Source organism: Haliotis cracherodii, unplaced genomic scaffold (assembly GCF_022045235.1).
Source record: "Haliotis cracherodii isolate W230 unplaced genomic scaffold, xgHalCrac1.p SCAF_8, whole genome shotgun sequence".
In the NCBI taxonomy this organism is placed as follows: domain Eukaryota; kingdom Metazoa; phylum Mollusca; class Gastropoda; order Lepetellida; family Haliotidae; genus Haliotis; species Haliotis cracherodii.
The window spans coordinates 16,432,747-16,452,399 of NW_027266341.1; the positions used below are offsets into that span (position 1 = coordinate 16,432,747).

Consider the following 19,653-nt stretch of genomic DNA (forward strand, 5'->3'; position numbering starts at 1 on the left):
TTTACCCACTTGTACACTTCACACCGTGGGAATCATCTATCAAGGGCAGATAATCCTGTTGTCTCGCAGGTCGAAGATTGTATGAATTCCGCATCAGGATAATTTGGTGCATTCCTCCTGACAATAGTCCCGCAGGTCGAAAAGTAGATTTCCTACAGACAACCATTCGTTCTTCAGATCGAATATTGGATTTCGTACTGACAACCAACTCTACCGCAGATTGGGTATATCCGCACTGGTAATCAGTTGTCCCGCAGTTAGAAGAGAAGTATATTGTATAAGATTCGGGATTAAGCGTCCATGCATTCCAAGAACCTTAAATATGTATTTAAAACATCTAATGAGATAGTTGATATATACGTGCTATCCGCCATACTCGCCATAAATCACACAAGTGTGTGTCCAACAGATAAGAATATTTTCCAGGCTTAAAGATGTAGCTTCTCGAGACGATCGAATCGCATAATCCAAATATTTCCGATCCATATAAAGGTATTGGTTGAATTAGGGCATCAAATAATTTTATATGTATATCCAGGGTAAAAGCTCACACTGTCAGCGGAACCCACATTGACACTAGTTAAGGCTTTCTTTGCACATGATTTGAAATCCGAAACACTATTCTTGAAGTTCATTATATGGATAATCAACACACCAAGAGATGTGTAATCATTTAAGCCATTACAGATTGACCATCACGAAACCACCTTTCATTCAATGCCACCGGACTCTCCTTCATTGTAATATTGCCAAAAAATATATATTATTTTTGTAGACCAACAACAGAATCTGATATTAAAATGACAACATAGGCAAAAAGAAGCATCAACATTTCTATTACAAATGGGAAACTTTGAATGCCATGTTTACCAGTAAACTACCATTGCATGATACAAATCGCTAATACAAATGAGAACAATATCGGGCTCAAAATACATCCTTGTCGTAGTCCAATAGGACAGACATAGAAATCGGTGAAACCGTACGTCACAACGTATACATGATTTGAAATTTAAATAGATAGCTGTCAGTATAGAGTTTATTTTCCCCTATAGACCAGACGTCCTTAAACAGTGTCTTCGTTTAAAACGATCAAAGAGTACAATAAAATGTTAAAATGAATACAGTCTTCACACATTTTGTGTTTACGACTTGATAGACATTCATATATGTGAATATATGATTTGACGTTGAACATTGATTTTCTAAAGCCAGCCAAAGTTTGGGGAATACTGACTAGCCCAAATTAGAAATCGTGGTATTGAGATATGATGTAAAAATCTTTCCATGAATTCTCATTAATTGAGATGAAGTGTAGGTTGTTAAAGACGCCTTTGTTATGCATTGGTATAAGTACTGCTACTGGGAAGAATACTACTATCAAACATCCTATTGAAACATGTATCAAGAAAAGGCATCATCTCAAGTTTTAAACGTTTATCCTTTCAACCACAACATCATCAGGACCAGCAGGTTTCCATTTTAAGGTGCATTATTGCGTTTATATTTCCATCTCGGAATATGGATGTTTCGGGAATAATTTTGTCCACATCAATGTACCTGTAGAAGAAACATCCAGCATATCGTCTAACACATCACTATCAGTCGCACATCCATCATATCAATCGAGAAAAACTTTCATAAAATGAAAAACTACTCAGGTTTCTAGATAGTATCTTTTCTATATGAATAGTATCACTCTCTTTTTGAGCCTGTGCTTACACAACTAAAAATTATATTTCCAACAGCGTGCTGTGTATTGATTTCTCTTTTTGCAATAAATATTTCTATTAGGAACCGACCATTTGATATTCAGAATATTAAATGGTCGGTCCCTAAAGTAATCATCAACACCACAGTCATGACCAGATTAGGTAAACTCCCAAACGCTTCCATATAACCTTTAGTTAACGATAAATAACTAAAATGAGTGGCGCATATGTCCGTCATATCGAAACAAGTCTGTAAACAACACTTTCATGGGATTGAGAATTATCATTCATCTTCCTCCTCACTAAAGTTGTGTTCACCAATAGTGTTATTAACATGTATACCTATCTCTTATCTTGACGGAAGGTTGTGTGTATCAATATCACCGCCAATACGTATATCTTCCTCCTCACTAAATTGAAGGTTGTGTTTACCAGTAGTGTTATCAAAAGGTATACCTACCTCTTACGTAAATGGAAGGTTGTGTTTACCAGTAATGTTATCAAAAGGTATACCTACCTCTTACGTAAATGGAAGGTTGTGTTTACCAATATCGCCACCAATAAGTATATCTTCTTTCTCACTAAATGGAAGGTTGTGTTTACCAATAGTGTCATCAACAGGTATATCATCTTCACAAAATGGAATGTTGTGTTTACCAAAAGTTTGTTGTGTTTTTTTCACATGTGCGTGCGCTCCTTTCACACCAAATAACTGTATAATAATCACTAATTTCTGAAAGTATTTCTGATAGAAACTGATCAAGCAGTTCAATGCTACACGTAGAGGTACTATTGGTTTACTATATCCAACCAGACGGGAATGTAATCACAAAACTGTTTTGCTATTTTTGTGCTTTGCATTATTGTCAGTGTATGATGTGTTTTAGTGTTTAGTTGCCCTGAATGAACAACGCCTTATGTCTGAAATACAAACGATGTTGACTGAAGTCCCTGCACGTCATCTGTTGAAGGGGGCACGGGTGGCCCAGTCGTCTAAGGCGCCGCGATTCGCTGTGCAGAGTTGCGTCTCTTGGGCACGCCAGAAACCTATGATTGTGGGTTCGAATCCGGGTTCGCCCCGATTATGTTTCTAGGTTTGTCGGCACCATACCCGTGCTCGTGGGTTTCACCGAAGTGGTAAACGTCTGAAACCTGCATCACTTCGGGCTGTCCTCCCACATTAAGCTGACACGCCGTGATATAACTGGAATACTGTTAAAAGCGGCGTTAAACCCAACTCACTCACTGTTACGTGAGTTGAAAATAGTTTATTTAAGCACAAAATTGCAACATTTCAAACATGGTAATGGCCATGTGGTTCAACCAATTTATATTTACAAAACATTGCCCAGCCACAAATGACTTATTACAAACTGTTGCAGGAATGGGTGATGGTTAAATAGACATAATCTATTTTAACAACAGTTCTTTTAATTTCAGCTATATAAAAACAAACTTGGTATACTTTCGTTTGTCCTCAGTTTATTTGGAATAAGTTAAGAGATGAAGTCACTGTCATAAACATTTTGTCTCAATCCATGTCATGTAAGTTTGTCATCTTCACTATCTCACATTAGCACCTACAGATTCGATCTTGTTACCCGTGTCGTTTTATTACACCCAAGTATTTATCATCCGGGCCTGGGCCGTCACTCTATGAAAGTTGGTTATTGGATGGTGTTTCCGACCATATCATGAATGTGTTTATGAATCACAATTAATCGTTGGGGTGTTTCCCCACAGGTAGCGTGGTATCACGAGGTTGTGAGATCTATCTAAAAGTAGCCTAAATGTCCGGTCTCTTTTAGGGCCTATACAGTAAACTACGATCATAACGAACTGAAAGGGAACACCATTTTTAATTAGTTCGTAATAACCGTAGTTCGTTATAACCATTTATACATCACATATACAACAAATGGCCTGGACTAAAACATAAGTTCCTTATATCGGTCAGTTCGTTATAAGGGTGTTCGTTATAAACGTAGTTTACCGTAGTTGTTTACACTGAGGAGTGGTCAGGTCGCTTTCCTTGAGCACGGGTGAGCACGGGTAAGCACGGGTGCTCGAGCCTTATCGTCTGATACCTGAAGCTTGAGAAATATACGACTGCCATGTTTTAAACGTTAAGTGTTTCATTAAAAATTGACATCACCATTTCCTTGCAAGCCATGGACCCCAGCACAAAGCGTCACAAATAACCTCTCAAAGTCACGTTCTCATTTGGATTGAAAATCATTGTAAGTATATTTGTCACAAGTCTGGTGTCAGCAGCGTCGGCTTTCTATCCAGCGGCAAGGTAGGCCAGATTAACGGATACTTATTCCACGGGTGGTGTTGTGGGGTCGGGTGGTGTGGTTTGGGGTGGGATGGTGTGGTGTAGGGCGGGAGGGTTATATAATGACGTGCTTTTACACGTCACCATTTAGTCACCAACATCCCAGCTGTATCAAGGTGGTGTGTAGTCAACAACATCCCAGCTGTATCAAGGTGGTGTGTAGTCACCAACATCATAGCTGTATGAAGGTAGTGTGTAGTCACCAACATCCTAGCTGTATTAAGGTGGTGTGTAGTCACCAACATCCCAGCTGTATCAAGGTGGTGTGTAGTCACCAACATCCCAGCTGTATCAAGGTGGTGTGTAGTCAACAACATCATAGCTGTATCAAGGTGGTGTGTAGTCACCAACATCCCAGCTGTATCAAGGTGGTGTGTAGACAACAACATCCCAGCTGTATCAAGGTGGTGTGTAGTCACCAACATCCCAGCTGTATCAAGGTGGTGTGTAGTCACCAACATCCCAGCTGTATCAAGGTGGTGTGTAGTCACCAACATCATAGCTGTATCAAGGTGGTGTGTAGTCACCAACATCCTAGCTGTATCAAGGTGGTGTGTAGACAACAACATCCCAGCTGTATCAAGGTGGTGTGTAGTCACCAACATCATAGCTGTATCAAGGTGGTGTGTAGTCACCAACATCCTAGCTGTATTAAGGTGGTGTGTAGACAACAACATCCCAGCTGTATCAAGGTGGTGTGTAGTCAACAACATCATAGCTGTATCAAGGTGGTGTGTAGTCACCAACATCCTAGCTGTATTAAGGTGGTGTGTAGTCACCAACATCCCAGCTGTATCAAGGTGGTGTGTGGTCAACAACATCCCAGCTGTATTAAGGTGGTGTGTAGTCAGCAACATCCCAGCAGCATCAAGGTGGTGTGTAGTCACCAACATCCCAGCAGCATCAAGGTGGTGTGTAGTCACCAGCATCCCAGCTGTATCAAAGTGGTGTGTAGTCACCAACATCCCAGCTGTATCAAGGTGGTTCGTAGTCACCAACATCCCAGCTGTATCAAGGTGGTGTGTAGTCACCAACATCCCAGCTGTATCAAGGTGGTGTGTAGTCAACAACATCCCATCTGTATCAAGGTGGTGTGTAGTCACCAACATCCCAGCTGTATCAAGGTGGTGTGTAGTCACCAGCATCCCAGCTGTATCAAGGTGGTGTGTAGTCACCAACATCCCAGCTGTATCAAGGTGGCCTGTAGTCACCAACATCCCAGCTGTATCAAGGTGGTGTGTAGTCACCAACATCCCAGCTGTATCAAGGTGGTGTGTAGTCACCAACATCCCAGCTGTATCAAGGTGGTGTGTAGTCACCAACATCCCAGCTGTATCAAGGTGGTGTGTAGTCAACAACATCCCATCTGTATCAAGGTGGTGTGTAGTCACCAACATCCCAGCTGTATCAAGGTGGTGTGTAGTCACCAGCATCCCAGCTGTATCAAGGTGGTGTGTAGTCACCAACATCCCAGCTGTATCAAGGTGGCCTGTAGTCACCAACATCCCAGCTGTATCAAGGTGGTGTGTAGTCACCAACATCCAAGCTGTATCAAGGTGGTGTGTAGTCACCAACATCCCAGCTGTATCAAGGTGGTGTGTAGTCAACAACATCATAGCTGTATCAAGGTGGTGTGTAGTCAACAACATCCCAGCTGTATTAAGGTGGTGTGTAGTCAGCAAAATCATAGCTGTATCAAAGTGGTGTGTAGTCACCAACATCATAGCTGTATCAAGGTGGTCTGTAGTCACCAACATCCCAGCTGTATCAAGGTGGTGTGTAGTCACCAACATCCCAGCTGTATCAAGGTGGTGTGTAGTCACCAATATTCCAGCTGTATCAAGGTGGTGTGTAGTCACCAGCATCCCATCTGTATCAAGGTGGTGTGTAGTCACCAACATCCCAGCTGTATCAAGGTGGTGTGTAGTCACCAGCATCCCATCTGTATCAAGGTGGTGTGTAGTCACCAACATTCCAGCTGTATCAAGGTGGTGTGTAGTCACCAGCATCCCATCTGTATCAAGGTGGTGTGTAGTCACCAGCATCCCAGCTGTATCAAGGTGGTGTGTAGTCACCAGCATCCCATCTGTATCAAGGTGGTGTGTAGTCACCAGCATCCCATCTGTATCAAGGTGGTGTGTAGTCACCAGCATCCCAGCTGTATTAAGGTGGTGTGTAGTCACCAACATCCCAGCTGTATCAAGGTGGTGTGTAGTCACCAACATCCTAGCTGTATCAAAGTAAACACCAACATTCTTTACCACTTTACACAAATCTCAAAAGCATATGTCATAATTCACTCTTCAAAAGCAGAATGCCACTCATATTGTATAACACCAAATACGATTTAATTCGTGTCCCGCGTACCACACGGCTGTGTTGCGAATACCCCCAAAATAGACCCCTGAATCCGAATGTTCTAGAAACATTCTATTGAACAAAAAGAACATAATGTATCGTGGGAGTAGTAGTAGAAGTAAATTGTGTCGCACGCATAACATGGAAAAAATACAAGTGATACACATAAGACATAAAAAATGTATGATATTTTTTCAAGACAGAATAAACTTATGACACAATATACAATAGAAACAAAATATGATTTGGTTGTTGTTTTACGCCGCACTCAACAATATTCCAGCTATATGACGGCGGTCTGTAAAAAATCGAGTCATGACCAGACAATCCAGTGATTGACATCATGAGCAACGATCCTCGCGATTGGGATACGATGACATGCATCAACCAAGTCAGCAATCCTGACCATCCAATCCCGTGTCGCCTCTTACGACAAGCATAGTCGCTTTTTACGGCAAGCATGGGTTGAGAAGACCCATTTAACCCGGGATCTTCACGGGTTTCGTATGTATGGAATGCTCTGTTACGTCCAGCCTATTTTGTTGTTCCAAATGACAGGTGCAAGTACAACTTCCCAAGATCAGTCGAAATGAACACATTTGAACTACCGCGCATCACCATAGCCAAAATACTTAAGTCGCTTTCACTTGTAGAGAAGTAGGTGCGGTGAGGTGAAATGGGGTTTAACGTCGCGTCCAAGATTATCGCACTTATATAGCGACGTTGCAGAGAAGTAAACACGCCGCATCACATTAACAGTATGGTGTCTGTACATTGATTGAGAAGCATGTGACTAGTCATTCTAGTCACACTATCGTTCTTTTTGGTGCTATCAAAGACTTTGTGAATCTTTTTTCTTTTGTGTCGAACAATCGGCTTCGTCAATTTTGCCCCGTTACCTCGATGTAGACACAATTGTGTTCAACTGTAATTGTTACATGACGTTGTATGTGATTTTGACATCTGTTTTGCATTGTGTGTCAGGTGATGGCGAAGATGGATGTCATCATTGTCTGGGCAGCTGTTATTGGTAAATATATTTAAACTGAACTCTGTTCTCACCTGGGGCACGGATGCCCCAATCGTCTTAGGCGCCGCGATTCGCTGGGCAGAGTTGCGTCCCTTGGACACGCTAGAAACCTATGATTGTTCGAATCCCGGTTCGCCCCGATTATGTTTCTAGGTTTGTCAGCACCATACTTGTGATCTTGGGTTTCACCGAAGTGGTAAACGTCTGAGACCTGCATCACTTGGGGCTTTCGTCCCACATTAAGCTGACACGCCGTGATATATCTGGAATACTGTTTAAAGCACAACTCACTCACTGTTCTCAACTTGTATTGTTTTATTAAATACCGTGCCTTATAACAATATATCACTGGTCACAATGACATAAAACACACACCATGCATGAAACATCCAACATTATCGATTGAGCGATTGTTTGTTTATTTCTTTGTTATTTAACGCCGCACTCAGTAATATTCCAGCTATGACGGTGGTCTGTAAATAATCGAGTATGGACGATACAATCCAGTGACTGACGTTATGAGCATCGATCTACGCAATTGGGATACGATGACCACCCGATCCCGTTAGTCGCGACATACTCGCCTCTTACGGTAAGCGTGGGTTGCTGAAGATCTATTCTCTACCCGGATCTTCACGGGTAGATTGAGGGGGTGAATTATGTGTCCTTAGCCAGAGAACTTGAGCAATATATTTACAGCTAATACCACACAACCATTTAGTTGAAAGGTATTCAAAACAGCCTTTGTTCATTGAATAGCATTTTTTGCTGCACTCTGATTTGGTACAATAACATTATTAAATATGACAGGAATCCTGAAGCATGAACTTCATGTTGTTTTTAATCGAATAATAATTATTTCAATAAATAACACCATGGCGAAATATTCTTTGAGTCTTGCCTATGCGCCAGTACAGTTCATTTGTTTGGTAATAATATCGCTGAATTAATAACATAAATGATCATCCGACAGGTATAGTTTCAAGATATGTTTCCTTCCATTTTATTTAATACTAACTGTTTACCCTCCTGTGCGCTCGGCATTAAGGGGCTAAAACAAGTCGTCTCGGGGTGGGTATGATGTGCCTGAGAGGTATCCATTTTAAGCTGCGGCAGGGTATCCCAGTGGGCTAGCCTTATAACCCGACATAAGTCGGGACTAGCTAGCACAAGGAGCAACACAACCACACACAGAGACAGACAGACAGAAAGACACACACACACACACACACAGACAGACAGACAGACAGAGACAGACAGACAGACAGACACACACACACACACACACATACTTTAAACTGCGGCATGGTATCCCAGTGGGCTAGCCCTATAAAACCGACATAAGTCGGGACTAGCTAGTACAAGCACACACACACACACACACACATACACACACACACACACACACACACACACACACACACACACACACACACACACACACACACACACACACACACACACACACACACACACACACACACACACACACACACACACACACACGTGAATGTATGTTGCGATATAAGTGCTATTGTACTGAACGAAAGTTATCTCATTTCACTTCACTTTGAGAAACTTCATTTCCTTTAACTTTGCAGGATGGGCAGGATGGGCAGGATGGGCAATGTCGGCGGAAAACAACAACGGGAAGGAATTTGTCGCTGCTGTGTTTTTACAAGAGAGTGTTTGTTATGCATCGTTACACTTCACGGGAAATGAAGGCACAACCGTACATATAGAAGCTTTTGATTTCTCGAAAACAACTATCATTGGCAAAGACTTATGGGCTAAACAGGATCTGATTTCTGAAATATGCTTTGACGTGAAGAATGAAGCAACAGCCACGAAAGGGATTAGAGTATCCGCTAGTGATGACATATCGGTGGCTGCTATGACTACAGAACATAAACACAAAAGCGAGTCGTACCTTGTTCTACCTACGAGTCAACTATCAATAGAGTACTATGCAGTTTCTGCCATTGGAAATTGCGCGTATTCAAAACTCATGATAATAGCCACTGCCACCAGGACAGAGATCACACTAACGTTGAGAGTATCCAGTGGCAAATGCACCGACTCTGGCCATGAGGACGGCAAAACGATCAAAGTGACACTGGACAAGATGGAAGTCTTCGGTCTGTATTGCAATAAGGACATTACTGGCACTCACATAAAAAGTTCCATACCTGTAGCTGTGGTCTCTGGTTGTCATGGCACTAGAACATCAAAAAAAGGGGGATTGGACCCAGTTGCAGATATGCTTATCCCAGTTCAACTGTACGGGTACAACTACATCCTGTACAACATCAATACAGTGCTCCCAGTTGTCTATCGGGTAGTAGCAGCTGCTGACAATACCGATATTGTTCTCGCAGGTCAAGCTGACCACGTTCTTCAAGAGGGGGGATTTATCGATATACGTACCACTGGTGCAGACTGCCTGACTGCAAGTAGTCCTGTTCTTGTTGTTGCATTCACTGAGCAGACCTCGACATTTGGGGATCCTCTCATGGCAGTTGTCCAGTCGACAGATCATTTTATGAGTTCATACTTAGTGTATGCTCAAGCGAACCCGATTACCGGCCGTACGGAGGCCTTGATAGGACTCGTCAGTTCTCTCCCAAATATTGACGCCATTGTCTCAGGGGCTCAAATGACTGAAGTGGCTAAACATGCTGCATGTGGATTTTCTATCGGTACATTTGAACTCAGTTCTGACTCTGTAGTATATCTACAATCTTCAAAGCCTTTCGGACTGCTGTACATCAGAGTTGGGCCATACATTGGAATGGGATATTCTGGCGGCTTCAAAAACGGTAAATAGTGTTTATTAATCAAATATCAAATCACAACATAAATATCTACAGTTAACTACTCTATTAATTCATGTTGAGAATTTCTTTCACAAGGGCGTATTTGCGAAAAGACCACTCTTCATCGACATATACCCTTCATTTCAGGATTAGCATCGACATCCACCAGTGCACCATATACAGCAACTTCGACAACCTATGTTTCCGCAATCTCTTTCACAACATCACCAACATCGTCCCTTGCCGCCGTTACAAGCATACCTACCCAACGTAGCACGACGCCTACCTCTGCCTCAACGACTGTCAATGTAGTCTCTACCAATGCTACTTCAACAGATTCTGCCACAATCGCACTTCTTTCCGCAGTCACCCAACCTGCATTATCTGTTATTACAGCTCCAGCTACGACCACTACGACCACTACTACCACTTCTACAACCACCACAACTACAACTCCGACGATGACCACGGTTCAGTTGGACCACGACGGACAACCAGTAAGAACAGTGAAAGAAATATGCACATGCTTTTGTAAATCTAAAGGTCGCCTAGAGGCAGCGACAACCCAAGCAATATCTGAGCAGAAAACAAAACTCAAAAAGAAGTTGCAAGTTAAAACAACAAATCTAACCAGCGCTATTACCAAGAAAACCAGTGCAACAGACAGTAGAATGTCATCTACAAGTATCGGCTATGCCACAATGTTGGTCGTCATGTTGCCAATGATCCTACTTATGTTGTCAGACGTTCTCCAGATGACAGATGACGTCATTAAAATATGTAAACAGAAGACTGGCTAGACTCCGAAGTCAGGAAGCATTTGTTTGCTAATATCATATCTTACACGAAAAGCGTGGCAAGTGTTAACTTAACTATATGTACAAACATAGACGCGATGCATACAGTCAGGCAAAAGCAACGTCATGATTTTCAGTGATCCAATCATATTAATTTCCATTCTATTTTGTTTTAGTACTCGTTTTGATACTGATAATTGCCTGGCATGGAGTTTTGCATATATTTGACTTATCATTCTACATAATACTGTAGACCATCCTCTTCATCATCTACATGAAACTATAGACCATCCTCTGCATCGTCTACATGTCATTATAGAACATCCTCTGCATCATCTACATAATGCTATAGACCATCCTCTGCACCATCTACATGCCATTATAGACCATCCTCTGCATCGTCTACATGACACTATAGACCATCCTCTGCACCATCTACATAAAAACTATAGACCATCCTCTGCACCATCTACATAAAAAACTATAGACCATCCTCTGCACCATCTACATGAAACTATAGACCATCCTCTGCATCGTCTACATGTCACTATAGACCATCCTCTGCATCATCTACAAAATGTTATAGACCATCCTCTGCACCATCTACATGTCACTGTAGACCATCCTCTGCATCATCTACATGTCACTATAGACCAGCCTCTGCACCGTCTACATAATACTATAGACCATGCTCTGCATCATCTACATGTCACTATAGACCATCCTCTGCATCATCTACATGTCACTGTAGACCATCCTCTGCATCATCTACATGTCACTATAGACCATCCTCTGCATCGTCTACATGACACTATAGACCATCCTCTGCACCATCTACATAAAAACTATAGACCATCCTCTGCACCATCTACATAAAAAACTATAGACCACCCACTGCAACGTCTACATGATACTTTAGACCACTCTCTGCACCGTCTACATGATACTATAGACCATCCTCTGAATCGTCTACATGATACTATAGACCATCCTCTGCATCGTCTACATGATACTGTAGACCATCCTCTGCATCGTCTACATGACACTATAGACCATCGTCCGCATCGTCAACATGTCACTGTAGACCATCCTCTGCACCGTCTACATGAAACTATAGACCATCCTCTGCAACGTCTGCATGATACTATAGACCATCCTCTGCATCGTCTACATGATACTATAGACCATCCTCTGCATCATCTACATGTCACTATAGACCATCCTCTGCACCGTCTACATCATTGTATAGACCATCCTCTGAACCGTCTACATGATACTATAGACCATCCTCTGCATCGCCTACATCATACTATAGACCCTCCTCTGCACCGTCTACATCATACTATAGACCATCCTCTGAACCGTCTACATGATACTATAAAACATCCTCTGCACATCTAAATAATACTATAGACCATCCTCTGCATCGTCTACATGACACCATAGACCATCCTCTGCATCATCTACATCATACTAAAGAACATCCTCTGCATCATCCACATGAAACTTTAGAACAACTTCTGCATCATCCACATGATACTGTAGGCCATCCTCTGCATCATCCACATGACACTGTAGGCCATCCTCTGCATATCTACATTACACTGTAGGCCATCCTCTGCATCATCCACATGACACAGTAGGCCATCCTCTGCATCATCCACATGACACTGTAGGCCACCCTCTGCATCATCCACATGACACTGTAGGCCATCCTCTGCATCATTCACAGGACACAGAAGGCCATCCTCTGCATCATTCACATGACACAGTAGGCCATCCTCTGCATCATCCACATGACACAGTAGGCCATCCTCTGCATCATTCACATGACACTGTAGGCCATCCTCTGCATCATTCACAGGACACAGACGGCCATCCTCTGCATCATTCACATGACACAGTAGGCCATCCTCTGCATCATTCACATGACACAGTAGGCCATCCTCTGCATCATTCACATGACACTGTAGGCCATCCTCTGCATATCCACATTACACTGTAGGCCATCCTCTGCATCATCCACATAACACTGTGGGCCATCCTCTGCATCATCCACATAAAACTGTAGGCCACCCTCTGCATCATCCACATAACATTGTAGGCCATCCTCTGCATCATCCACATAAAACTGTAGGCCATACTCTGCATCATCTATATGAAACTGTAGGCCACCCTCTGCATCATTCACATGACACAGTAGGCCATCCTCCGCATCATTCACATGACACAGTAGGCCATCCTCTGCACCATTCACATGACACTGTATGCCACCTCTGCATCATTCACATGACACTGTAGGCCACCCTCTGCATCATTCACATGACACAGTAGGCCACCCTCTGCATCATTCACATGAAACTATAGGCCATCCTCTGCATCATTCACAGGACACAATAGGCCATCCTCTGCATCATTCACATGACACAGTAGGCCACCCTCTGCATCATTCACATGACACAGTAGGCCATCCTCTGCATCATTCACATGACGCTGTAGGCCACCCTCTGCATCATTCACATGAAACTATAGGCCATCCTCTGCATCATTCACAGGACACAGTAGGCCATCCTCTGCATCATTCACATGACACTGTAGGCCACCCTCTGCATCATTCACATGACACAGTAGGCCATCCTCTGCATCATTCACAGGACACAGTAGGCCATCCTCTGCATCATTCACATGACACAATAGGCCACCTCTGTATCATTCACATGATACAGTAGGCCATCCTCCGCATCATTCACATGACACAATAGGCCACCCTCTGCATCATTCACATGACACTGTAGGCCACCCTCTGCATCATTCACATGACACTGTAGGCCACCCTATGCATCATTCACATGACACAGTAGGCCACCCTCTGCATCATTCACATGACACAGTAGGCCATCCTCTGCATCATTCACAGGACACAGAAGGCCATCCTCTGCATCATTCACATGACACAGTAGGCCATCCTCTGCATCATTCACATGACACTGTAGGCCATCCTCTGCACCATTCACATGACACTGTATGCCACCTCTGCATCATTCACATGACACAGTAGGCCACCCTCTGCATCATTCACATGAAACTATAGGCCATCCTCTGCATCATTCACAGGACACAATAGGCCATCCTCTGCATCATTCACATGACACTGTAGGCCACCCTCTGCATCATTCACATGACACAGTAGGCCATCCTCTGCATCATTCACATGACGCTGTAGGCCACCCTCTGCATCATTCACATGAAACTATAGGCCATCCTCTGCATCATTCACAGGACACAGTAGGCCATCCTCTGCATCATTCACATGACACTGTAGGCCACCCTCTGCATCATTCACATGACACAGTAGGCCATCCTCTGCATCATTCACAGGACACAGTAGGCCATCCTCTGCATCATTCACATGACACAATAGGCCACCTCTGTATCATTCACATGATACAGTAGGCCATCCTCCGCATCATTCACATGACACAATAGGCCACCCTCTGCATCATTCACATGACACTGTAGGCCACCCTCTGCATCATTCACATGACACTGTAGGCCACCCTATGCATCATTCACATGACACAGTAGGCCACCCTCTGCATCATTCACATGACACAGACGGCCATCCTCTGCATCATTCACAGGACACAGAAGGCCATCCTCTGCATCATTCACATGACACAGTAGGCCATCCTCTGCATCATTCACATGACACAGTAGGCCATCCTCTGCATCATTCACATGACACTGTATGCCACCTCTGCATCATTCACATGACACTGTATGCCACCTCTGCATCATCTATATGAAGCGTTAGGCCATCCTCTGCACCTTCAACATGTCACTATAGGCCATCCTCTGCATCATACACTTAAACCTGTTCACGTCAGCACCCTCTGCAATAATGTCAACTACAAACCATGCACTGTAACATCATCAAATATTGACAGCTGTCTTGAATACTCTAATGCACCATGTGAGACGAGTAACACACTAGATATGTCACATAGTGAACAATTTTTCCCACCGAAATATTTTTGGAACAACTTTTCACACGGAGAATTTTGCTCAACGCCTATTGTCGCATTATCTGCAAAAACCTATTTAGAATCATTCTATTTTTATATACACATATTTAAATCTTAACATATGTTTTTAACAAAGCTGTATTCAAAATGTTTCTTAGATCAGTTGTGTAACACAAGTTCTGAATAAAACTGATTCTGAACCATCACTGAGCATGGAGCAAGAGACAGTAAGTCGTGTTTCGGACTGAAACATCAATTATAGTCACCGCCAGAGCGAAAAGAGGTCTGCAAAAAGGTATGTTCTGATAAGTTTTCGATCTCCAATAACTTGATTGTCATTGTAAAAACCTTAAGGAAATTCAATATTTTGGTAAAGAGTTCTGTTTTACGAAATACAACAACGATTTTTTCACAAGTTAATGTTAACAATAATACAAAAAGAACGCAAACAATTTAAATACTGTAAAGAAAATCCGCTGTGGTAAGAATATGGGTCCCCAGGATCCCCAGCAACCAAATAGAATGCTTGTCGTAAGAGGCAACTATAAGTTATCAGACCCGGTGATTTGATTGCTTTGGGGGCGCTGGGGTAGCCTAGTAGTTCAAGCGTTCGCTCATCATACCGAAGACCAGTTCGATTCCTCACATGGGTACCATGTGTGAAACCCATTTCTGGTGCCCTCCGCCGTGATATTGCTGGAATATTGCTAAAAGCGACGTAAAACCACATTCACTTACCCAATCACTGTAACCACCTCTAATGACAAGAGATGATGTACTTGAGCCTTCTTGTAAGTTTCTAATGGCAAGGATCGGATGTGGTTGGGCTTTGACAAATTCTCTTAGGACTAGGCCTCGTGTAAAGTGGTTTTCTCTTTTAACACCACTGATGAATTTACCAGAAAGCCAAGAGCAGGGTATAGATCAAACTTTGTTTGTTTATTTACGGAATTCACCGCCATGACCCAGTGGGCCGAGGAGCCACAATACACTGTATTGTTTCACTACCAGGATCTGTTGTATATTTACGGAGTTATCCACCATGACCCAGTGGGCTGAGGAGTCACATTGCTCTGTGCTGCTTCACTGCCAGGATCAGTTGTATATTAACGGAGTTCACCACCATGACCCAGTGGGCCGAGGAGTCACGATGCTCTGTGCTGCTTCACTGCCAGGATCTGTTGTATATTTACGGAGTTATCCACCATGACCCAGTGGGCCGAGGAGTCACGATGCTCTGTGCTGCTTCACTGCCAGGATCCGTTGTATATTTACGGAGTTCACCACCATGACCCAGTGGGCCGAGGAGTCACGATGCTCTGTGCTGCTTCACTGCCAGGATCCGTTGTATATTTACGGAGTTCACCACCATGACCCAGTGGGCCGAGGAGTCACGATGCTCTGTGCTGCTTCACTGCCAGGATCTGTTGTATATTTACGGAGTTCACCACCATGACCCAGTGGGCCGAGGAGTCACGATGCTCTGTGCTGCTTCACTGCCAGGATCCGTTGTATATTTACGGAGTTCACCACCATGACCCAGTGGGCCGAGGAGTCACGATGCTCTGTGCTGCTTCACTGCCAAAATGCGTGGTTAATTCACGGAGTTATCCACCATGATCCAGGGGCCGAGAAGTCACAATGCTTTGTATTGCTTCACTGCCAGGATCCGTTTCATAATTAAAACCTCAGAGGGTTTTTGGTTTGTCAGCACAGTATCTGTGCTTGGCCTCGTGTGTCTATATTCATTCGTTGTGATGTCACAACGTGTGAATGTGAAAGTTTATTCTATATTCGCAATGTCATTGGACCATGCACATTTATCTCATTTGAATACAGTCTGAATGCGATAGAATGTAACGAATACCATGAATAAGATAGTATAATATGTTAGAGCAATAATGCAATGCAATTTAGCCAAAGCCTCCTCTATATATTTACAGTGAGTGAGTATTGGTGTATGCTGCTTTTAGCAATATTCCAGTTATATCACGACTTGGAACACCAGAAATTGGCTTCACACATTGAATCTAGGTGGGGAATCGAACGTGTGACGAGCGAACACTTGAAGCACTAGGCTACCCTACCGCCCTTACATAGGGTAGACAAACAAGCCAAAGGAATGGAAACACGGCGAACACATACACAGTAATGCAGTCGGGACCAGAGAACAGGTTCGAGATATCGGTATATTCAAGATAACGGTGTTTGAGATAATGAGGATAACTCCTCTTCACACAGAGAATAGTGATCATCTCAGTAAATGTTGAAAGTGAAAAAATCACAAATCACTGTGCATCTGTATCTAAAGAGTTGATTTCACAAAAATAATCATATATTTTTAGAATACTTTATCCCATCTAATTATGTCTTGCCAGCGAATGAAATGATAAACTGCTGATTTGTACCTGGGTGTGTAAAATCACATCATGCATATTTTGACTCTGTAAAAGAATAACAATAACATAGAGAATCTAAAAATATGCAATATTGTCTAAGAATCTTTCAACATTTAACGACACTGAATTTGTGTAAAAGGTCTGTCCTCCACCTTAAAAAAGGGCTTGGTATACAGTAATGTGATGGCAGCAGCTATTCCCTTGCAACCATCAAACTTTTCCTTCTTCATGAACACACAACCTCAACTCAAATATGTGAACTGTCAGCATTGTTGTATTACAGACTTGGTTTGTTTTGTTTTTTATTTGTTGTTTAACGCCGCACTCAGCAATTTTCCAGCTAAATGACGGCGGTCTGTAAATAATCGAGTCTTGACCAGACAATCCAGTGATTGACATCATGAGCATCGATCCTTGCAACTTGGACACAATGACATGGATCAGCCAAGTCAGCGAGCCTGACCTGCCGATCCCATTAGTCGCCTCTTACATGCAAGTCTCTTTTTACAGCAAGCACGGGTTGCTGAAGACCTATTCTAACCCGGAACTTCATGAATCTACAGACTGGGAGTGAGTGAGTGAGTTGGGTTTAACGCCGCTTTTAACAATATTCCAGTTATGTCATGGTGTGTCAGTTTAATGTGGGAGGAAAGCCCGAAGTGATGCAGGTCTCAGATGTTTACCACTTTGGTGAAACCAACGATCACGGGTATGGTGCTGACAAACCTAGAAACATAATCGGGGCGAACCGGGATTCGAACCCACAATCATAGGTTTCTGGCGTGCCAAAGGGACGCAACTCTGCACAGCAAATCACGGCGCCTTAGACAATTGGGACACCCTGCCCCCTACAGACTGGGAAGGGTGAGGTACAGTGCCATGGTGCCATCCATAATCTGCTATTTTCTGTGGGATATTTGAACCTAACGATGCATAATACCTTATATAACACAACAAACTGCGGGTATACATCAGAAACACAGATGTTTATTGCATCCTGCATACCAGTATGAGAACACAGAGCAGTCCTTAACACATTGTATACATGTATATTGTGGCAACTGAAACAACTTGCAAGGTTGTATGTGATACATTCAAGGATCAATGTAGTTGTTTTCCAGGAACATGTGAGAGAATATGGAAACATGACATGATATATTTCTGTCTGACAGAAAGGTATTCATGTACACAAGACATTAAATATTTGGAGGGAATATCTGCACTATATACATGCGCATACATATACAGTCAAACCCCATTATATCGAAGCTAGCGGGACCATGTTGTAACTTCAAGATATCCGGACATTCAAGATAACGAGGCATGAACTTGTATATAGAAGGGCGGTTAGGACAGGAGAACAGGTTCGAGATATCGGTATATTCAAGATAATGGTGTTTGAGATAACAAGGTTTAACTGTATACACACACAGAGAATAGTGATCTTCTCAGTAAATGTTGAAAGTGAAAAAATCACAAAGCATCAGTATCTCAGAGTTGATTTCTCAAAAATATTCATCCAGTATATTTCTGGAAAACTTTATCCCTTCTAAAAAGAGATAAGTGGGCATATCAAAAAGACCATTCGTGATACCCCCTTCGTATATAATGCTGACTTTCTTGGAGTAATTCACATATCATGATTGCGGAGTGAATAATGTGTATTTGTGATAAAAAAAACCAAATACTGATTTGCATAAAATAAAACACATGATCACTCCTATCACAGATAAATGTGATTATGAATATCACAGCAGAATGATTACAGCGAAGCATATGTACACATGAGAAGATGAGATCATATTTCGACATTAAAGCCATTGGAGAATACAACATGCCATAATGAAACATTGTACCCAAATAAGTATAACCCTGTTTTGGACAGATTATATATTTCTACAGGAAAACAAATTTCATTCAAATTTAAGAATTACAAGTTAGATATACTTTATCATGATTTTTAGTGTATTCTTGGAGGTAATATTAAAGATGACAATTTTGTTTAAGTAAAATGACAATAAAAAGTGTCAAGTATGTACATTAAGATTAATATGTAAAAAGGTTCAAGAATGTTATTGGTTTCTGAGAGACTCATTGAAACATAACTGGGTGATAGCAATAGTTTCTTTGCTTTTGGAGGTAACAAAACTTCTGACTTTCGAAAGCACATGTAGATCT

The 19,653-nt window shown here is 42.4% G+C and overlaps 2 protein-coding genes across 2 annotated transcripts; one reads left to right on the forward strand and one right to left on the reverse strand.

Moving 5' to 3' along the window:
- The first annotated feature begins 9,065 nt into the window (after positions 1-9,065).
- On the forward strand, positions 9,066-10,265 carry LOC139450822 (IgGFc-binding protein-like). Its single transcript, XM_071232659.1, has one exon. The coding sequence runs from the start codon at positions 9,066-9,068 to the stop codon at positions 10,263-10,265; it is 1,200 nt and encodes a 399-aa protein (XP_071088760.1).
- A 2,294-nt stretch (positions 10,266-12,559) lies between these two features.
- Positions 12,560-16,202, reverse strand: LOC139450823 (neurogenic locus notch homolog protein 2-like). Its single transcript, XM_071232660.1, has 4 exons — positions 16,144-16,202; positions 14,669-14,808; positions 13,918-14,052; positions 12,560-12,999 (listed from the first exon to the last, which is right to left on the reverse strand). The coding sequence occupies exons 1-4, from the start codon at positions 16,200-16,202 to the stop codon at positions 12,560-12,562; spliced, it is 774 nt and encodes a 257-aa protein (XP_071088761.1).
- Between the last annotated feature and the right edge of the window lie 3,451 nt (positions 16,203-19,653).